Genomic DNA, 23700 nt, shown 5'->3' on the forward strand with positions numbered 1-23700 from the left:
GGCTCAATATTTTAAAGTTCAAAGTAAATTTAACAATATATGAGTATTTTAATGTGCAATTAGAATCTTACAGAAACATGCTATAAACGAATTCTTTCTTCAAATTACTAGATAGTTTTACTCTGATTGTTAGATTTAAATCAACCTTATTTTCACATTTGTTGGCATTAGGTTATAACTATTATTAAATAAGTAATATTTCATTAGTGAAATATACAAAAGTATAGGCCTAGGTTATGGTGAGAGTGAAATTATAGGTGAACATAAGCTACTTAACTAGGTACACCTGTACACCTGCTAGTTAGTACAAGTAGCTAATCAGCCAATTATATGGCAGCAATCAGTGGTGTGCAGAAGAGCTCCTCTGAATGCACAACATGTCAAACCATAAAGTGGATGGGCAACAGCAACAAAAGATCACAAACATACTCATTGGCCACTTTATTAGGTACAGGAGGCTACTGATTGTAAATAAGGAGTTAAGTTATAAACTTTCTTTGATCTTTTAAGATTATAGCTAATAATTAGATGCCTTAATCCTTCATAGAAAATATGATTTGACAAAACTTAATGAAGGTTGTTTCATTGCTCTTTTTTCTGGATTTATTTCATTATTTGCATGCTGAAGGGAGAGCATGTTTAAAGAAATAATAGTTTTGAGAGATTGCTCATGAGGGGTAATTTTATTTAAAGCTCAGTGTTTTACTTGTGATTGCTTATAGACTGAATACCAAAATGAGGGAATTGGTGCTGTAAAAGTGGAATACCAGGATAATCGACCAATTCTGGACATGTTTCTTCAGAAGCCAATGGGTTTATTGTCTTTGCTTGATGAAGAAAGCCGATTTCCAAAAGCATCTGATCAAACACTAATTGGTAAGAGTAATATCAGGTAATGTGTATACAGGGGCTTTAACAGAAAATGTGTCCCAAGGAAATGTTTGAGTGAGGAGGAGTTGAGATGTTTTTAAAAGGTGAATCAAGGTGCAGCAATAGAGAAAGGCAGTGTCAACTTTTTTAACTTTCCCCTTTTAGTCATTATCATCATTATGTTGTGCGACGAAGGTGATCATGGTCTCAGGACCATGATTGTTCTTGGCAAATTTTTCTACAGAACTAGTTTACCATTGCCCTCTTCTGGGCAGTATCCTTACAAGACAGGTGACTTCAGCCATTATCAATACTCCAGAGATTGTCAGTCTGGCATCAGTGGTTGCATAACCAGGACTTGTGATATGCACCAGCTGCTCATACGTCCATTCCCCCATCTGCTCCCATGGCTTCACGTGACTCTGATCGGGGAGCTAAGCAGGTGCTACACCTTGCCCACAGGTGACCAGCAGGCTGGCAGAGCAAAGGAGCACGTTAAACCTCCTTTGGTAGAGACATACCACCCAACACTTTCTTCCTTTCTTCCTCCCTTTTTTCATGCACTCCTTAATCATAAACAATTAAAATTAATTGAGATCTTGGTGATGTTGTCATCAAGTTGGCCTTTGTTAGAGATTTCTTGTAAAATAAATATATGGTTATGCATAGCCCAAGATATCGTTCCAGAAGCATTAATGTTTAGCTTTCTCAGTGTGAGAGATCACAGGACCTGAATTAGTTCAGGGAATCCTTTCGATAAGTCATAATGTGGGGAGAAGAAACACTGAATGAATTCAAAGGCAGAGAAGCCAATCATGGTGAGCTGTTTTAAAATGGACAATGCTGACCTTCTCAATCGTTGTAGCGGTGCATCCAAAAGGGGAATATTTTGTTATGCTAATCTGAACCATGCAATTAGTAGAGATTTAAAAATTCAATGGGCAAGGCGCTCAGTTAGGGAGTACAATGAATCCCATTTTATGACCATTTAGGTTAATAAAATATAACCTCATAGAATTCGCACAAAATACCACCCAGAGATTTGAGAGTAAGATGTTTTCATTTGGAATTGATGTTGGGGGTGGGGCAGGGAAAGTAAATAAATCAGCGCATTTTTGTCAACTTGCGTTTCTTGAAGCATGCGCAGATATTACAACTTTGCCTTCCGGATTCTGGCCTACTTTGATTGCCATTGTATTAATAGAACTGGTTGAAATAGTTCTGTGAACAGTGATTCCCCCCCTCCCCCAAGGATGTTGTGATGGCTTACATGACATAGGCAGTGGGCATCTTTTATTTATTTGGCCATACTGTTGTTCAGTTCACAGTCATCAATATTAGTTCCCACTTGTCAGCACAAAAGCAGAGTCACTGTTGGGGAAGTTGCAAATTGCTAGTGCTGACATGGGTATATGGAACCAAATGGGTGTGCTTTGTGGCAGAATTAAGGAAAGTGCATTTTGCAGAATCATCATTATTAAAAAAGAATATAACTTTGATTTGAACACACAGTGTTACATACACAAACAGAGCTTCTACATTTCCAGTGTAAGTATTTATTATATCTGCTGTTTAAATTCTGCTTGTGGAGAGAGTGGAAAATATCAAGTTCCTTGGGGTGCAGATCTTGGACAATCTCACCTGATCCAGGAACACCACTGGGATTGTGAAACAGGCCCAGCAGAGATTCCACTTTCTGAGGAAGCTTAATCAAGCATCACTCCCCATTAACATCTTAACTACATTCTACAGAGGCGTGGTTGAGAGTGTGCTGACCTTTTGCATCACAACCTGGTACTCCAGCTGCAGTGCTGTCGACAAAAAAGCCTTGCAGAGGGTGGTTAGGGGAGCAGAGAAGGTTATTGGGGTCTCCCTACCTTCTGTCCAAGACCTCTTTCAGAGTCGATGCCTCCAGAAGACACGGTACGTCATTAAAGACCCCTCACACCCTCTCCATGAACTGTTTGTTCTTCTGCCATCAGGCAAACGTTACAGGAGCATCAAAACTAAAACCACAAGGCTACTAAACAGCTTCCTCCCACAGGCAGTCAGACTGCTAAATAGCTGCTCCACCTGACTCTGGTTTGGACACTTTTAACTTGCACTGGATACTTATAACTGATTTAACTGGCATGTGGCTGTTGTGTTTTACTATTTATTGTTATGTTTATTATTTAGTGTTGCATTTGTTATGTTATGATTGCACTGCCCCCGAGGAACGCTGTCTCATTCTGCCCTGCAGAGCTGATGTACGGTTAGAATGACAATAAAGTTTTTTTGAATCTTTTGAATCTTGAATCTTTGTACCAGGTAGGAGGTCGTTCCAGGTAACAAACAATGGCTAAGGCCTAAGATAGTCCAGGTCTCACTTGCTGACTGGAATTTGAGTTTTTAACTCTCAACCCTGATCATTTGTCTTCATACTGTCTGGTACAGTGGGCAAAAATGATCAGGGTTAAGAGTTTAAAAAGCGGTCCCTTGATTACAGAGAGAATGAAATGCTAAATAATGTTTAGTTACAAGTTTTGTACTCACCAAAAAGATACATAGCAGTGCTCCAAAATGTCAAGGACTTTCACAAGGTGAAGAAAGTATAAAATGAAAGACTGTGAGATTGACTGAGAAATCTAGTCAGAAGTACGCATTGTCTAGCCTGTAACGAAAAGGAAAATAATAATTCATCTAGTGAACAGAAAAGAATCAAGAAAAATATATTGAAAGTTATTTCCCTGTGAGGTGATAAATCTGGGGCACTAATACTGTTCCATTCCAGATTTTGCAGTGGATCTAAGATTGAATTAGCTCCATCATATTCTATTCCTTATTTTGTTACAGATGCAGTCAAACAGGTGATTTTAAAACTGAAGTAAATCAGATAGGAAAAAAAATCATTGATTGTAAGATCACAAAGAATGTGCAATATACATTCCACTGAGAAATATAAACTTCAGTGGAAGTTATCCATCTGTGGCAAACTAAAGAGATGCTAGATTAAAGGAAGGAATACTATGAAGAAGAGTGGAGATCGTGAAAGTTGTAGGAGCCAGTAAAAATGACAGGGCAAGAAGGTAGAAAATAGGAGCAAAATTGCAAGTGTTTTTAAAAAGATTTTGAAAATTTCTGTAACTATGTAAAGAAGAAGAATGTAACAAAATGCACCTTAGACCCCCTGGAGATAGTTCTGGCCCAGTTTGGAATAAACGGTAATGTTAACTCTGTTTCTCTCTGCTCAGGAGCTGCCTGACCTGCCATTTCCTGCATTTCCTGTTTATTTTTCATAAACAAATATATTGGGTATGTTCTCACTGCAGAGGACATAACATATTGAAATAGTGGGGACACTAACAGTCAACAGCAGCAGAGAACTTATTCATTGGTGTAAGGAAACAAATTGAAGAAATTCTTCTTCATGTGCCTAGCGCATTACACGCTTGGGCGATCATGGCTCTCCACATCGAATGATCCCATGCAGCGTCAATGATATCTCACACACTTAGATCTGTTAGTTCTTTCACAGCGTCCATATATTTTCTTCTTTGCCTTCCTCTTCCGCGTTTCCCAGGGATACGGCCTTGTAATGTAAGGCATTCTATTTCTCCCTTTCTGATGACATGGCCCAGAAATTTAAGTTACCTCTCATTTAATGTTCTCATTAAAGATCTTTTTGTATGGGCACGTTGGAGTACTGTCTCATTAGTTGCCCTATCTCTATATGATATTTTCAGCATTCTTCTAAGAAACCACATTTCTGTTGCTTCTAAGTTTCTTTGGAGTTCTGGTGTTATAGTCCATGTTTCGGAAGCATACAGCAAGAATGACCAGATGTAACATTTTAGTAGCCTAAGTCTTGTTGTCATAGAAATGTATCTGTTGGTAAAAATGGGTTTCATTTTTTGAAAGTTGGTTTTGGCAATGGCAATTCTTCTTTTTATTTCTACTTTACTTCTAGCATCTTGTGATATAAAGCTACGGAGGTAATTAAAGCTGGTCTTTTGTTCAATCTCTTGGTTACCGATGTACAATTGGCAGTTGGGAGTATCTTGCTGTTTTGATATTACCATACATTTGGTTTTTTTACAGTTAACGGTTAGACCAAAATCTGCACTTGTTTGTACTACTTTGTCTGGGAGGATTTGTAGGTCTTCTGCAGCACTTGCTATTAGCGTGGTATCGTCTGCATATCTTATATTGTTGATGTTAGTGCCTCCAATTTTTATCCCATCTCGGTCTTCTATTTCTCTGAGAATCATTTCACTATAGATATTAAACACTTCTGATGAGGCAACGCATCCCTTCCTAACTCCTCTTTGAATTTTAGTCCAATTGCTCATATTATCATCAATTTTTACTGCCGCCATTTGGTTCCAATATAAATTTTGAAGCAGTTGTTGGTCCCTTCCATCAATGTTTAGTTTAAATAATTTTTCATCTTGCACTTTGTTGAATGCTTTAGTGAAATCAATAAAACATAAAAAGACATCATTTTGATATTCGGTTGCCCCTTCTGAAAGCATTCATAGTATGAAAATTGCGTTCCTAGTTCCTCTATCCTCAATTAGCCCATATTGCAGTTTAGAAGTTTCTGGTCTTAACTTGTTTTTAATTCGACTCAGAATAACTCTCAACAAAGTCTTTATTATGTGACTCATAAGACTTGATTGTTCTATAATTTTCGCAGTCAATATTTCCAGGAGTTTTTGGCAGAGTTATAAATACTGATTTCAAGAGATCGTCAGGCAATACACCAGACTCATATCTGCCATTAAACAGTTCAAAAGAATACCTTTTCTCAGATCTTCTAGGGCTTGTATCATTTCCACTGAAATTTCATCAGGTCCAGTAGCTTTACCATGTTTCATGCTTTTCATTGCTTTAGTTATTTCTTCTTTGGTTATCGGTGGACCAGAATTAAGGTGTTTAATATCTGGGGGTTCCCCTCTATTATCCTCAAACAGCTGCTCTATATACTGAATCCACCTCTCACATACTATATCTGGATCTGTTAGTATGGATCCGTCTGCTGATCTTATGCATCCTGTAGAGGAGGTTTTCTTAAATCCAGTAATTTCCTTAATTTTCTTGTGCATTTCCTTGCTGTTGTTAATATGGCCTTCTACTTCATCGCATTTTTGATTCAGCCATTCTTCCTTTGCAATATTGCACAGTTGTCTGATCTGTCTGTCTAGCTATCTGTATTGCATTTCATTATTCTTCACTAACCTTCTTTGTTCCATCAGATCTAGAATTTCTTGGATTATCCATCCCTTGTTGGTGTATTGGATTTCTTGTACCGGGATTATCTCCTCTGCTGGTTGCTGTATAGCATATTTAAATCTGTTTATTTAGCATATTTAAATCCAAGCAGACCATTGCCTTTGTCAGAGCTGGGGAGCAACCAATACCTGCCAAAAGAACATCTGCAGGCATTCTGACCTCTGCAAGGGATTGGCAGCTGTTGGTGGACCTCGAAGGGCAGCTGAAGTTCCCCAACCATATCGCGGCCACCACCCTGCGACCAGACATTGTCCTAGTGTCTGAGTCTACTAAGCCAGTGGTGCTGCTGGAGCTGACAGTCCCATAGGAAGATAGCTTGGAGGAGGCCTTTGAATGGAAGCTCTCCAAGTACGCAGGACTGGTCAGCAACTGTCAGCAGGCTGGATGGAGAGTGAGGTGTCTCCCAGTGGAGGTTGGTTGTAGAGGATTTGTAGCCCGTTCTTTAGTTAGAGTCTTCAGCATTTTGGGCATTGAGGGAGAGAGGAAGAGGAGAGCCATCCGCAGTACCACCAATGTGGCAGAAAGGGCCTCAAGATGGCTGTGGCTCAAAAGAGGGGAGCCATGGAGTCATAAGTAGCTAGCCATCTGGAGGAGGTTGTACAATGTTGAAAGATCCGAAACACCCGATGATTCCAGAAGCATCAATAGATGTATGTACACAGCAAATCTGTCCCAAATAGGTGTTGCTACGTTTTCGTTGAGGTGTTCTTCTACAGCTGACTTGAATTGTTGCTTAAGTATGTTGTCATTTTTATGTTCTCCCAGCATATACTTCTTTCTCTTTTTTCCACATTTCAGTTTCTTTAATTTTGTTTTGATGGTAGCTATTACTGGATGGTGATCTGAACCACAGTCTGCTCCGGGATAGGCTTTAGAATTTGTGATATTATTTCTAAAGAGTTCATTGATGGTAATGAAATCTATTTGATTCCTTGTTCTATCTCCAGGGCTAATCCAAGTACGCAATCTATGTGGATGGTTTTTATACCAAGTATTGGTGATCACTTGGTTGTTTCTGACACATCAAACCTTTCTTCATTTTCATTTTTTTCCCCTAATCCAAAGGGTCCTATTATGTTATTAACCCTTCCCTCTCCAACTTTAGTCATCTCCCATGACTAGTTTTGTATCCTGAGATGACATTGCTCATAAGCACTGTTGAGATCTTCATAAAACTTGTTGATATCTTCTTCATCCGCATCATTTGTTGACGCGTAGGCTTGGATTATGCTAATGTTAAAAGGGTTACCCCTTAATTTAACTAAAAGCAGCCGATCGGATATCACCCAATATCCCATAAGACATTTTGATACTAGTTTGTTTAAAATAATTCTAACTCCGTACATATGCTGTTGACCTCCAGAATATATTATCAGAGAACTATTCTTAGTGAATTTGCCATTGTCGGTCCATCTGATTTCTGACAGGCCTAAGATATCAACTTCCAACTTTTTCATTTCATTGAATGTGTTGTCCAACTTTCCTTTCTGGTAAAGTGTATGGATGTTCCATGTTGCTACCCTTAGTCTTTCCCTATTGCTTACACAGTCTCTGGATGACGGTCTGGTGTCACCTGCGGCACATGACTACCCCTACCGAGCGAGGTGTTGTTCTGTTGATTGGAATCAACCCCGTTCACGCTGTTGGCTGGTTTCCTTCTTTTGTTTCTTTCCATGATTGACTAGGCAGAAATTTCAACAGTGGTTTGCCGTTGCCTTCTGTTGCTTCAGTGCTCATCTAACTGGAGCATTTGACCTCTACTGGTGTTCCCAATTGGGAACCCTACACTAGTCGCCGCCCAACCTTTGCTGTTGTTGTACAAAGACAATCCTTCACCAAAGCTTGGAACCCATCTCCCTGCTGCCGAAGACTTCAGTGATTTTAGGTGACACCACCACCATCGGTCTGGTTATTTTTCTGATGCCAAACACTCGCCATAGACAGAGCTCCTTCAGCGAGACAGGGTGCACCCGGACCTGAGCCCTACGTGAAGGTGGAGTTGTCTTGGGTGGGAGAAGCTATATAATTGCTATTGGTATTTCCAGATATTTAGTCAGGACCTCACCACCCCATACACCCCTGAAGAGATTAAGGGAGTCAAAATCAACAAATTCCCTGCACCTGATAATCTACACATAGCACTCTAAACTAGATAGCTCTCCAGAGATACAATGAATGCGTAAGTGGTAAACATTAAAAATTCCTTAGATTCAATCTGGAAAGCTCCCTGTGGATTGGAAAGCAGCAAGTATAAAAACATCGATAAAGCAAGGAGAAAGAAAGAAAGTATAGATCTATAGAGTAGTTGGGCAGATGCTGAAATCCATTATTAAAGGCATCATAATGAGATCCGAGCATGAGAAAATAGAGCAGGCCATGTGACCCCTGAAGATTGCTCCTCCATTTATTTATGGTATGATTGTTGGCTTCAATTTCAATTAACTGCCTAATCCCCATAACCGCCAGTTCTCTTACAGTTCATTTATCTCTCAGCGTAGAACAAGGGTTCCCAACCTGGGGTCCACAGACCCCTCAGTTGGTGGTAGGGGTCCATGGCATGAAAAAGATTGGGAACCCCTGACCTAGAATATATGGATCAATCCAAGATAGGAAAATCCAAGGATTTACAATCATATGGGAAAAGGTATTCATCCTAATCTTGGGTTTTAATGGATGACCCTTCATCCTAAACTCCTTAATTGTGGATCACCTACCAGGGAAACTTTATCATAGCATTTACGCACAAAACCTTCAGAATCTCATATACTTCAGTAAGATTATCTTTTGTTCTAAACTTTGGATAGCATAATTCCAGTCTATTTTATCAATCTTCATAACTTCTGAAAAATAAATCTCATGAATCTACTCTGCATGCCTCTAGGCAGCTATCTCCTTTCTTACTAAGGAATCCAAAACATTTTACATTAGCCCAGATGTGGTCATACTTCCCAACTTTTTTGTCTCCACCGCTCTTGCAATAAAAGATATTCTCTTTGCTTTTTTAAAATACTGAATAATATTTGCATGCTAATTATGTATTTCTTGTGTAAGAACAACCAGATCTCTCCAAACACCAACATTCACTAGTCTTGAGTAATAATCTGTCTTTTTTTGTTCTTCCTACTAAAGTGATTAACCTTACACTTGAATATATTACACTTTCTCTGCCATCTTTTTGCCTAATCACTTAAGTTGTTTAAATCCTTTTATGTCACACTCTATGAAAGGTCTATTGGAAATTGAAATAAAAGCGGTGGTTCCCTATTTTACCCTGTGATTAGATCCCCAAAGAACATTACACTTGTCAAATACTACTTCCATGTAAAAATCATCACTAATGTAAAGATTAGTCATAAAAGATTAATTGCATTTTGTTTTTCTTTTGCATCTGACTGCTACTTTCTTAGTCATGGAGTCATAGAAGACTACAGCACAGAAAGAGGCCCGTAGGCCTATCTAGTCCATGCCAAATTATTAATCTGCCTCGTCCCATCGGCCTGCACCCGGACCATACCCCTCCCACACATGTGATTACCTAATTTTCTCTTGGACGATGAAATGGAAATCTCATCCATTGCTTTCACTGGCAGCTCATTCCACACCATCACCACCCTCTGAGTCAGGGGTTCCTAACCATTTTTATACTATCCTTTAAGCAAGGGATCGGTGGTACTCAGGTTGGGAAACCTTGAACTGAGTGAAGAAGTTCCCCTGAAACATTTCACCTTTCATCGTTAACCCGTGACCTCTAGCTCTAGTCTCACCCTGCCTCAGTGGAAAAAGCCTGCCTGCATTTAGCTTATCGATACCCCTCATAATTTTGTATGCTTCTATCAAATCACTCCTCATTCTCCTACATTCTAGGGAATAAGTCCTAACCTATTCAACCTTTCCCAATAAGTCAGGTCCTCAAATCCTGACAACGTCCTTGTAAATTTCTTCTGCACTCTTTCAATCTTATTAATAACTTTCCTGAAAGAAGTTGACCAGAATTGCACACAATACTCCTAATTAGGCCTCATCAACTTCTTATACAATTTCAGCTTAACATCCAATTCTTGTACTCAGTGCTTTGATTTACGAAAACCAAAATGACAAAACCTCTCTCTATGACCCTATCTAGATGTGATGCCACTTTCAAGGATTTATGGATTTGTATTTCCAGATCTTTCTGTTCTGCCATGCTCTCCAGTGCCCTTCCACTTACTGTGTAAATCTTACCCTGGTTTGTCCACCCTCGGTGCAACACCTCACACTTATCTACTTTAAATTCCATCTGCCATTTTTAGCCCATTTCCCCAGCTAGTTCGATCAAACTGCAAGCTTTGATGGGCCTCCTCACTGTCCTCCTCATCCACAATCTTTGTGTCATTCGTAAATTTGCTGATCCAGTTTGCTGCATTATAGTCATAGTCATAGTCATACTTTATTGATCCCGGGGGAAATTGGTTTTCGTTACAGTTGCACCATAAATAATAAATAGTAATAGAACCATAAATAGTTAAATAGTAATATGTAAATTATGAAATAAGTCCAGGACCAGCCTATTGGCTCAGGGTGTCTGACCCTCCAAGGGAGGAGTTGTAAAGTTTGATGGCCACAGGCAGGAATGACTTCCTATGACGCTCTGTGCTGCATCTCGGTGGAATGATTCTCTGGCTGAATGTACTCCTGTGCCCACCCAGTACATTATGTAGTGGATGGGAGACATTGACCAAGATGGCATGCAACTTAGACAGCATCCTCTTTTCAGACACCACCGTGAGAGAGTCCAGTTCCATCCCCACAACATTACTGGCCTTACGAATGAGTTTGTTGATTCTGTTGGTGTCTGCTACCCTCAGCCTGCTGCCTCAGCACACAACAGCAAACATGATAGCACTGGCCACCACAGACTCGTAGAACATCCTCAGCATCGTCCGGCAGATGTTAAAGGACTTTACTCTCCTCAGGAAATAGAGACGGCTCTGACCCTTCTTGTAGACAGCCTCAGTGTTCTTTGACCAGTCCAGTTTATTGTCAATTCGTATCCCCAGGTATTTGTAATCCTCCACCATGTCCACACTGACCCCCTGGATGGAAACAGAGGTCACCGGTACCTTAGCTCTCCTCAGGTCTACCACCAGCTCCTTAGTCTTTTTCACATTAAGCTGCAGATAATTCTGCTCACACCACGTGACAAAGTTTCCTACCATAGCCCTGTACTCAGCCTCATCTCCCTTGCTGATGCATCCAACTATGGCAGAGTCATCCAAAAACTCCTGAAGATGACAAGACTCTGTGCAGTAGTTGAAGTCCGAGGTGTAAATGGTGAAGAGAAAGGGAGACCCTTGTGGAGCCCCAGTGCTGCTGATCACTCTGTCGGACACACAGTGTTGCAAGCACACGTACTGTGGTCTGCCAGTCAGGTAATCAAGAATCCATGATACCAGGGAAGCATCCACCTGCATCGCTGTCAGCTTCTCCCCCAGCAGAGCAGGGCAGTTGGTGTTGAACGCACTGGAGAAGTCAAAAAACATGACCCTCACAGTGCTCGCTGGCTTGTCCAGGTGGGGGTAGACACGCAAACAACGGGAATTCTGCAGATGCTGGAAATTCAGGCAACACACATCAAAGTTGCTGGTGAACACAGCAGGCCAGGCAGCATCTCTAGGAAGGGGTGCAGTCGACGTTTCAGGCCGAGACCCTTCGTCAGGACTAACTGAAGGAAGAGTGAGTAAGGAACTTGAAAGTTGGAGGGGGAGATCCAAAATGATAGGAGAAGACAGGAGGGGGAGAGATGGAGCCAAGAGCTGGACAGGTGATAGGCAAAAGGGATACGAGAGGATCATGGGACAGGAGGTCCAGGAAGAAAGACAAGCGGGGGGGGGGACCCAGAGGATGGGCAAGGCGTATATTCAGAGGGACAGAGGAAGAAAAAGGAGATTGCGAGAAAGAAAGTGTGTATAAAAATAAGTAACAGATGGGGTACGAGGGGGAGGTGGGGCATTAGCGGAAGTTAGAGAAGGCGATGTTCATGCTATCAGGTTGGAGGCTACCCGGACGGAATATAAGGTGTTGTTCCTCCAACCTGAGTGTGGCTTCATCTTTACAGTAGAGGAGGCCGTGGATAGACATGTCAGAATTTTGCCTATCACCTGTCCAGCTCTTGGCTCCATCCCTCCCCCTCCTGTCTTCTCCTATCATTTTGGATCTCCCCCTCCCCCTCCAACTTTCAAATCCCTTACTCACTCTTCCTTCAGTTAGTCCTGACGAAGGGTCTCGGCCTGAAACGTTGACTGCACCTCTTCCTAGAGACGCTGCCTGGCCTGCTGCATTCACCAGCAACTTTGATGGGCGTAGACATGGTTCAGCATGTAGACGATGGCATCCTCAACTCCTAGTCGGGGCTGGTAAGCGAACTGGAGGGGATCTAAGTGTGGCCTGACCATAGGCCGGAGCAGCTCCAAACAAGTCTCTCCAGGGTCTTCATGATGTGGGAAGTCAATGCCACCGGTCTGTAGTCTTTGAGGCTGCTGGGGGTGTGGCATCTTCAGCACAGGGACGAGGCAGGATGTCTTCCACAGTACAGGAACCCTCCGGAGCCTCAGGCTCAGGTCGAATACATGAATACATTGAATACATAAACTGCAATCTTTGATGGCCCTCCTCACTGTCCACCTTATCCATAATCTTTGTGTCATTCGTAAATTTGCTGATCCAGTTTGCTGCATTATCATGCAGTTCACTGATATAGAAGACAAACAACACTGATCCCTGTGGCACACCATGTACTACCACTCTCTGGGTTCTCCTGCAAAGCCAGTTTACCACCTCATCCTGAATGCCAAATGACTGAACCTACTTGACAAAACTCCTACGTGGGACTTCATCAAAAGCCTTGCTGAAGTCGATGTAGACAACATCCACTGTCTTGCCTTCATCAACTTTCCTGGTAACTTCCACGAAAAGACTTTTAAAGATTGCTTAGAAATGACAATGCCATATTGACTATCCCTAATCAATTTTTGTCTGTCCAAATACTTATATATTAAGTTCCCTAGAATACCTGTGGAACACACACAAAATGCTGGAGGAATTCAGTAGGTCAGGCAGAATCTATGGAAATGAATAACCAGTTGACGTTTCAGGCCAAGACTTCTCATTGGGACTGGAAGGTATGTGGGAAAAGCCAGAACAGGAAGGTGGGAAGGGAAGGAGAGCAAGCTAGAAGATGATAGCTGTGGGTGGGGGATCAGGGATAAAGTAAGAAGCTGGAAGTTGAGAGGTGGAAAAGGCAAAGGGCTAGAGAAGAAGGAATCTGATAGGAGAGGAGAGTAGACCTTTGGTGAAAAGGGAGGGGCACCGGGGGAGGTGATAGGCAGGAAAGGAGAAGAGTTAAGAGGCCAAAGTGGAGAATTGAAAATGAGGGAAGGGGGAGGGGAAAAATGCTCAGAAGTTGAAGAAGTTGATGTAAATGCCATCAACTTGAATGTTACCTTGACGGAATATGAGGTGTTGCTCCTCCAGCCTGAGAATGGGCTCATCATAGCAGAAGAAGATGCCATGGACTGATGAGTTGACATGGGAATGGGGGGTAGGAATTAAAATGGTTAGCCTCCAGGAAATTCCACTTTTTGTGGAAGGAGCGGAGGAGCTTGACAATGCGTTATCCTAATCTCTGTAAGGTCTCACCATTGTAGAGGAGGCTGCAGCAGGAGCACCAGATACAGCAGGTGAACCCAACAAATTCACTGGTGAAGTGTTACCTCACCTGAAATGACTGTTTGGGGTGCTGACTGGAGGTGTGGGAGGTGAGTGGATAGACGTAGCCCCTCTGTTGCTTAAAATGCCAGGATGGAGATCAGTGGGATGGGATGAATGGACAAGGGAATCACAGAGGGAGTGATCCAGGCAGAAAATGGAGAGTGGGATTGGGTGAGGTAAAGACGTGTTTGGATGTAGGGTCCTGCTGAAGATGGCGAAAGTTGTGAAGAATGATCCACACCTTCAGCAACCTTATTAACTCTAGGGATCTCCTATCCACTGCCACCAACTTCACCCCACACCTCCCGTTTCTACAAGATCTACAAAGCTGCCTGTCCTGATAGGCCAATGTTTCTGCTTGTTCCTATCCCACTGAACTTGTATCTGCATATCTCGGCTCAGTTTTATCCCCACGGTTCAATCCCTTCCTACCTATATCCATGACACTACAGACGTACTTGATATTTTCAATGACTTCAGGTTCTCTGGCCCCAATCATTGTATTTTCACTATGGATGTCCAGTCCTTATACACTTCCATCCCCCACCAGGAAGGCCTCAAAGCTTTCTGTTTCTATCTGGACACCAGACCCAACCAGTTCCCCTCCATCACCACTCTCCTCCGTCTGGCAGAACTTGTCCTCACTCTCAATAATTTTTCCTTCAGCTCCTCACACTTCCTTCAAAGAAAAGGTGTAGCTATGGTCACGCACATGGGTCCCAGCTGTGGCTGCTTTTTGTCAGCTACATGGAACAGTCTATGTTCTTACCCTCCACGGGAATCACTCCCCAACTTTTCCTACGCTACACCGACAACTGCATCGGTGCTGCTTCCCGCACCCGTGCAGGGCTCGTCGACTTCATCAACTTTGCTTCCAACTTCACCCTGCTCCCAAATTTACCTGTTCCATTTCCAACACCTCCCTCCTCTTTCTTGATCACTTTGTCCCTATCTTTCGAGACAGCTTATCTACTGATGTCTATTATAAGCCCACTGACTCTCACAACCTGGACTATACCTCTTCCCACCCCGTTACTTGTAAAAACACCATCCCCTCCTCTCAATTCCTTCATCTCCGAAACATCTGCTCTCAGGATGAGGCTTTTAATTCCAGAACTAAGGAGATGTCCTCCTTCTTCAGAGAAAGAGGCTTCCCTTCTTCCACCATCATTGCTGCCCTCAACCACAACTCTTCCATTTCACGCACGGATGCCCTCACCCCATCCTCCCACTACCTCACAGGGGTAGGGTTCCTCTTGTCCTCAACTACCACCTCACTAGCCTCACGGTCAAGAACATAATTCTTTGAAACTTCTGCCATCTCCAATGGGATCTCACTATCAAACACATCTTTCCCTCCACCCCACTTTCTGTTCTCCACAGCGACTCCCTTGTCTATTCATCCCTCCCGCCACTTATCCTTGCAAGCAGAACAAGTGCTACACCTTCCCTTCACCTCCTCCCTCACTACCATTCAGGGCCCCAAACAGATCTTCCAGGTGAGGTGACACTTCACCTGTGAGTGAATCAGTTGGAGTCATCTTACTGTATGTGGTACTCCTGGTGTGGCCTCCTGTATATCGGTGAGACCCGATGTAGATTGCTTCGCCAAGCACCTACGCTCTGTTTGCCAGAAGAAGCGAGATTTTCCAGTGGCTACCCATTTTAATTGCACTTCCTATTCCCATTCCAGTGTGTCAATCCATGACCTCCCGTACTGTCGCAATGAGGCCATACTCAGGTTGGAGGAGCAACACCATATATTCTGTATGGTTAGCTTCCAATCTGATAGCATGAACGTTGATTTCTCAAACTTCTGATAATGCACCCCCCCCTTACCAGTCCCCATTCCTATTTTTCCTCTCTCACCTTATCTCCTTATCTGCCCATCACTTCACTCTCGTGCTCCTCCCCCTTTTCTTTCTTCCATTGCCTTTTGTACTCCTTTATTCAATTCCTCCTTCTCCAGTCTCTTTCAGTAATCAACTTCCCAGCTCTTCACTTTACCCTTCCCCCTCCCAGTTTCTCCAATCACCTTTTTTCTCTCCCCCCCCCCCAACTAGGTTCTTACTCTGACTCCTCATCTTATTTTCTCCAGTCCTGCTGAAGAGTCTCGGCCCGAAACGTCGACTGTACTATTTTCCATAGATGCTGCCTGGCCTGCTGAGTTCCTCCAGCATTTTGTGTGTGTTGCTTGGATTTCCAGCATCTGCAGATTTTCTCTTCTTTGTGAAGAATGATTTGTCGGATGCGGAGGCTCATGGGGTGGTAGGTGAGGAAGTCTGTCCCTGTTACAGTGGTGAGAAGTTGGGGTGAGTGCAGATGTCTGGGAAATGAAAGAGATACGGGTGAGGGCAGATCAGTGGTGGGGGAAGGGTAGCCCCGTCCTTTGAAGAAGGAGGACATTAAAAGGAAAGCCTCATCCTGGGAACAGATGCAGAAGAGATGAAGGAACTGAGAAAAGGGAGTGACATTTTTACAGGAGGCGGTGGGGTAGGGGTATAGTCCCGATAGCTGTGGGAATCAGAGGGTTTATAAAAGATATTGGTATACAGTTCATCTCCAGAGGTGGAGACAGAGATATCAAAAAAGCTGAGAGAAGTGACAGGAATTGACCAAGTGAATTTAAGGGCAAGTTGGAAGTTGGAGCTTCCAATAACTTTCCCACTACTGATGCCAGGCTCACTGCCCTTTAATTTCCCTGCTTATTCTTAGAGCCTTCCTTAAAGAATAGAACAGCATTAGCTAAGCAATAAACAAGCAGATAAACTACCAAAAAACAAACAAGGTCCACACAGTAATAGCCTCCAATGTGATTTTATACTTAAAATGTGGATTTTAGGCCAACTGGCAATAGTTCCCTGCCTGCTCCCTCTCAACCCGCTTTTTTGAGAATTGTGGGGTGCCTGTTTTGCGAAAATATAACGAAGTCCCAATTTAAAAGAGTTGATCCCAGAAATTTGAATATAGCAACAAATATAATATTACCATATCTAACAAAATCACCATTGTGAAATAAGCATTACTCTTTCTGGTTTTGTGGTTCTCTGGACCACAGTTCCACACCTCGTTGCAGCTTTGATCAAAGTCCCTCTGCAGCTAAGTCCTTGACTTCCTATCGAACTGACCACAGTCAGTAAAAAAAGGCAGCAACATCTCTGCCACGGTTATTCTAAATACTGGTGCTCCACAAAGTTGCATCCTCAGCCCCCTGCTTTACTCCTTGTACACTCATTAACGCGTGGCCAGATTCTTCACTAACTCCATCTACAGGTTTGTAGATGATACCACTGTAGTGGGCCATATCTCAGATAATGATGAGTCAGTATACAGAAAGGAGATACAGAGCCTAGAAGCACGTTGTCACAACAACAGCCTTTCCCTCAATGTCAGCAAAACAAAAGAGCTGGTCACAGACTTAAGGAAGACAATGTGGTGCACATGTTCCTTTTTATGTCAACAGTGTTGAGGTTGAGAGCTTCAATTTCCTAGGAATGAATATCACCAATTGCCTGTCCTGGTCCAAACACAGATGCCATGGCCAGGAAAGCGCGCCAATGTCTACTTCCCCAGGAAGCTCAAGAAATTTGACCTCCAATGCATCATAAAAAGCATCTTGTTAGGATGCAGTATGGCTTGGTATGGCAACTGCTCTGCCCATGACCACAAGAAACAGCAGCGAGTTGTGTAATAAGCTCAGTACATCCAGAGAGACCGAGCTCCCATCCATGAACTTCGTCTTTACTTCTCACTACTTTAGTAAAACAGCCAGCATAATCAATCATTCCCCCTACCCCGGACATTGCCTTTTCTCTCCTCTCCTCTCGGGCAGAAGATGCAAAGGCCTGAAAGTACCTACAACCAGGGTCAAGGGCAGCTACTCTATCACTGTTATAAGACTTTGAATGGTTCCCTAGTATGAGAATACGGACCCTTGACTTCACAATCTATCCTGTATTGATATTGAACCTTATTTTTTTTTACCTATACTGTATTTCCTCTGTAGTTGTTGCACTTTATTCTACATTCTGTTATTGTTTTGCCTTGATGCACAATGTAATGATTTGCTATATATGAACAATATACAAGACTTGAGTACATGTGACAAAAATAAACCAATTCCAAATCCAACTATAGAGTAGAAGGCATCACAGAATGGGTACCTCAGAGCAGTATCCTAGGTCCAATTATCCTCAGCTGCTTCATCACTGGTCACCACTGATCTTTATTATGTTAGAAGTGGGGATGCTTACTCATCATTATACATAGCTCCATTCTGTTCACTATCTCTCAGCAAGTAAAGCAGTGTATACCTGAAAGCTCACCATTGACCAGAAACTCAATTAGTCCAGCCAACAATAACTGAAGCAGAATGTCTTTCCACAAGTCCACGAGATACAAGTCAAAATTGATAGAACACTTCCCACATGCCTGGACAGGTGCAATGCCAATATTACTAAAGAGGTCTGACACCACAGAGAGCAAAGTAGCTCACATATAAGTGCTCCACACACTTCTCTCAATACTAAACCCCTTCACCCCCAGTTGCAGAGTGCACCATCTATAAAATGTACATCTGTTCCTAGCCCAGGCCACTCTGACAGCACCTCCCAAAGTTGTCACTTCTGCCACCAGAAGGATTAGGGAATGCAGTGGATTCCACATCGGGACCAGTGCATTTTGGCCCAATTAAGTACGTGCCCCAGTTAGTCAAAGTTTCATGGAAATAGTTATAAGGTATAAAAAAAGACAAACTACCGTTTAACTGAGTAACAAATTATGCATTTAAATGAAATACAGAACAAATTAGAACACTACCAATACCACTACAGTACTATAAAACTTTGTATTAGTTCCCTAATAGTTATTGATGGAGATATCACTGTATACTGCCATGTTTTTTGATGATTGCATCCTCCAAAACTTATTTTCATTGTAATATTCAAGATAATTGTTGATGTCTTCAAATTCTTCATAATTTCTAACTTGCTCAAGTTGTGAAATTCTTTCATTTTTGTTCCTGGCCTTTTCTCGCAGTTCCAAGCCAGAATGCCTGAAACTGCAGCGAGCAAAACAGTTCTGAATTGTCTTAGATTACTGCTCCCTATCCATCAGTGACAAAAATCACTGCATTTTGAACACAAACACACGCAATTGATGCTATTTAAAAACTGCTTGCTCTAAGCATGGACTAGTGTCTAATAGCCACACAAATGCGCGCGACAGAATCTAGTTAGAAACTGTTTGACAACAGTCTTCTGTCCCAGTTAAGCAGCATAGCACCCCAACTAAACAAAAGGAGTCCCGGTTATTTTGTTGATTTGTTTTTTTGTTCCCTAAGAGTTGTCCCAAATAAGCATCTGCCCTGATGAACTGATGGCCCAAATGAGAGAAATCCACTGAACTTGCATGTTTGCTCATCCCATTTCGACTCCTCCTCCCAACTTTCGCACACGTTGCTGATGGAAGTACATTATTATTTCTTCATCTGCATTCGGTCTAAATCCTAGAAATCCACCCAGCAAAACCGGGTGCATCTCCATCAGAAGATCTGTACGAATTTAAATTATGGCCAAGTCATTTGACAAAATCATATTGTATGGATGAATTAAAGGACTCAGAGTTTTAACCTAGATATCTGGAAATTATCTTTCAGGTTTCTCTGTGGTTTATGGAGATTATGTTTAGTATATCAATTTGTCATTTAAATTTGGCTTCAAATTCAGTCTCCTGTGGATGTACAAATGATGCTAGTTTTCTTCATGATATTTCAGATAAGTTTGAAGACAACCTACGGACAAATTCTTTTTGGAGACCAAAAGGCATGGAATTGTGTTTTGGTGTTGAACATTATGCTGGCAAGGTATGAACAAAGATTTAAAATGACAAGTGTGTAATATCTGAAATATCTATTTATCTTACTGTAATTTTAACATAATTAAAGTGGGAATATAATTATGATTTTAAAACATGTTAAGCATCTGTATGTGGAATAACTCAGCAATAAACTGAGATCAGAAAAATACACAGTCAGAGTAATTTTTGATCTCGATACAGGTTCTCTATGATGCATGTGGTTTCCTTGAAAAAAATAGAGACACACTTCCTGCAGATATAGTAGTTGTGCTTAGGACATCAGAAAATAAATTGCTCCAACAACTCTTTTCTGGTCCACTAACTAAAACAGGTAGGAATGATCTTGTATATCCTCATTTGTTCACTGTTGCTGATAGTGTTTGCTTGTTCATAATATGTTAAATGTGCATTGTGTAAAGGTATTTAATTTCCTGTGGCATTCCACATGAATACAAGTAAAATAAGTTATTTAGTTTTATGGAGGAGGCATCAGACTTTACTAAGGGTGTCCCATGAAACAGTAGATGAATCTGTAAATTCCTCTGGTTAAAAATGGTCACAAAATATAAAATATAAATAGTGAAGTTTATCTGTAGTTATATACAAATGATGCCTACATTTGAATTAATTATACTATTTACTGACATTGCAAGTAAATATACTCACTCAATATAGTTGAAAATAAAAATACTACAGATGATGAATATGTTAAAGAGTAATGAGGAATAATAAATCATCTCTGAAAATATGAATTTATAAATGAAAAATGACATTTAAAAAGACAAACAATATAAAATATTTAGTCATTATTAAAAACATTACTATGTCTGGCTTAATACAACTTAGTTTCTTTCTGAGGAGCACTGCATTTTCAAAATTAATTGGTGACCTTATATTTTCAAATTGCACTGAAGCAAAATAGTTAAATCACTATCTAATATTGTATGAAACAGATCCATAATAAGATCTAACTAAATTGTTGACTAAAACTTCTAGAACCCTAAAGGCTGAGCTAGGTTTGCACAACAATGGGATGGTAATTACCCCGTCCTCCGTTGAACATTCCATTTACATCTGAGCTTGAAAACTCAGGATCTAATTTCAGGCATTATACATTTTCCGAAAAGTGCTATCTGTTTTTTTCCACTCAGCAAGTAGGATTAGGACGAGAATGCTACTGGGCCAGTGTGGAGGCCAGGGAATAGGGGTGCTGCATCTGTGCCTGACACAGATGTTGGGCTTGAAGCACAGATCAGTATTTGGTGGAAGTACTGAGGAGGGATTGAAAGACTGACGTTCTGGACTTAGTTCAGGGTGGTGAAATCAGAAGAAAGGATCAAGCTTATGAGGCCAAGCGTTTTGATGTCATGTTTTTGTGCTGTGGAACAAGAGATAAGATTCATTTACTTGACAAATGTCTTAGCTTCAGTGCAATCTTGACAAGACACTGTTGTCCTGTGAGTGCCGAATGACAGGTTCCCCTGAACCTTCACATCCAGTGCATCATTCTCCACAGCTTCTGCCACCTTCAACAAGACCCTACAATATCCCTACAGTGCTCCTGGTGCAGCCTTCTCTACATCGGTGAGACCCAATGTAGACTGGGGGAACCGTTTTGTTGAGCACGTTTCTTTCACCCACAACAAGCAGGACCTCCCAGTGGCCAACCATTTTAATTCCAATCCCCATTTCCATTCCAACATGTCAGTCCATGACCTCCACTACTGCAATGATGAGGCTACTTTCGGGTTGGAAGGGCAATGCCTCGCATTCTGTCTGGGTAACCTCTAACCCTATGGCATTTCCAGCAATTTCTCCACCCTCCCTCTTCCCTCTTCTTTTATTCGCCACCCTGGATCCCCTCTTACCTCTTCTATTCTCTTCACCTATCGATCACCTCCTCCTGGTGACCTTCCTCCTTCCCTTTCTTCCATGGTCCGCTCTCCTCTCCTCTCAGATTCCTCCTTCTTCAGACCTTTACCTTTTCCACCAATCACCTCCAGCTTCATGCCTCCTCCTCCATCCAGCTTCACCTATCACCTTCTAGCTTGTCTACCTTCCCCCTCCTCCACCTTCCTATCCTGTCTTCTTCCTGTTTCCTTTCCAGTCCTGATTAAAGGTCTTGACCCAAAACGTTGACTGTTTTGTCCCTTCCATTGATGCGGCCTGACCTGCTGAGTTCCTCCAGCATTTTATGTGTGTCACTCTGGATTTCCAGCATCTGCAGAATCTATTATGTTTATGTGTTTGCAGACAGCGGCAAAAACAAAATTTGTCATATGTTTCAAAAGGGATGATTATAGTGAATTAAATGTAAAGACGGTGTTAACCATTTAATTCCTCATTAAATGCATTGAAAGATAAGTTGAGACATCATGACTCACTCTAGATCAGGGGTTCCCAACTAATTTTTATGCCATGGACCTCTACCACTAACTGAGGAGTCCATAGACCCCAGGTTGGGAACCCCTGTTCTAGATAAATTATTGGATGAAATGTGAACTGAATAGTTGAAGTAAATGTTTTCAAGAAGAAGCCAACTTAAAAGTTTTTAATAATACTGTAGGTGATTTGATTCCAGATCAACATTTTTAAGTCTTTTGATTTTGATTTTATTCCGTCCTGTTTTTTTTTCCTAAAGTGAAATGGTTTAGTTGAATGTCTGCAGTATATTACATAATAATCAACATCAGCAGATTGCAAAAATGATTTTCCACAATCACTGGACAGCTGTTTAATTTCTGACAAGCATCAAATGGATAATCTTACCCTATGGAGCTCGTCATATTATGAAATACAGAGTTGCATTAATGGCATTCTCAATAGGTATTTAGTGCATTGTTTTGTACTTGGAGAATAGGAGTTCATGATTTAAGTTTTATACCGAAATAAAGGCAAGCAATGTCCTTTACTCCCTGTTGCCTAAAAACATTTGCTTCAATGGCAAGATTATAATAATTTAGATGTTGATGGATTTATTTGCTCCATTTGAACTAGAATTACTTCTACCATAGCTACTATACTGCCCATGGTCGTACAATACACTGACAGCTTTTCCTTGTAATTAGTCTTATCCTGTAATCACCTCAGTGGGTGAAGATCTGATTTAACTAACTTTATCTGTAAAGATGATTCTTTCAGCAATTCACTTGTAATAAAAGACTTCACCAATTTGGATCTGACTTAAGTGAAAGGTAATTAACAGCCAGTTTCTAATTGCAACTGCATGATTGACTTATTGTTAGTATACTTACCTGAAGAAAATCTGTCAGTCAATATATTTTGCATAGTCAAATAAAATCTGATTTATTTTACTGTAACAGAATATAATTATATTTTAACTTTGATCCCTACTTTTTCTCATAAATTAAACTTTTTTTAAGCACTGAATACCTTTTTATATACCTTTTTATATACCTCTTCATTAGTGTGAGTGACAGATGGACTTCCTGGCCTGTACCTGATTCTTCTTTTCTGGTATATTTCCTAAAGACTCGAATATTAGTAATACTATTTGCTTCATATAAAGCAATTAGAAATTAAAATATTTAGCTCAGATTTATTTCCTGGATCAAGGCAGAGAAAAGCTTTTAGCAATTTTAATGTGTTGTTGGGTTACAAACCATGCAAAAATATGGTTTGGAATCAACCTTCTGTAGGAACCTCCATCCAAATAGTTAAACTATCTCTGGAGCACTTTCTGTAAAGAAAATTCAGTAAACTATTTTTTTTCCATAGAACAGAAAATTTAAATTTAAATTTTAAAATTATATTGCATGACCTACCGCTGTCCAATTAACTGAGTAGTTTACTTGGTATTTCAAAAGTTACATGAAATAATTCTGTCGAGTGGCATTAGTTGTTCCTAAGCCAAACATGTTGGTTTGATAAGAGCTGTCTCATGCTATGCAATGTGAAGTTGCATAGTAGCACAATTCAAGTGTGAAGCTATTT

At 41.2% G+C, this 23700-nt stretch overlaps 1 protein-coding gene across 10 annotated transcripts in view; it reads left to right on the forward strand.

Moving 5' to 3' along the window:
- myo3b (myosin IIIB) overlaps window positions 1–23700 on the forward strand; it is a 488192-nt gene that overhangs the window by 203227 nt on the left and 261265 nt on the right. For all 10 annotated transcript variants that reach the window (XR_010018457.1, XM_063052211.1, XM_063052213.1 and 7 more), the window contains 3 exons: window positions 723–876; window positions 19665–19753; window positions 19948–20077. Coding sequence is in view for 9 of the 10 variants with exons in the window: in XM_063052211.1 (XP_062908281.1) it covers window positions 723–876; window positions 19665–19753; window positions 19948–20077 (373 nt within the window). In the remaining variant the exon portion in view is untranslated. The remainder of the gene's footprint in view (window positions 1–722; window positions 877–19664; window positions 19754–19947; window positions 20078–23700) is intronic.

Source organism: Mobula hypostoma, chromosome 6 (assembly GCF_963921235.1).
Source record: "Mobula hypostoma chromosome 6, sMobHyp1.1, whole genome shotgun sequence".
NCBI classification, from domain to species: Eukaryota; Metazoa; Chordata; class Chondrichthyes; order Myliobatiformes; family Myliobatidae; genus Mobula; species Mobula hypostoma.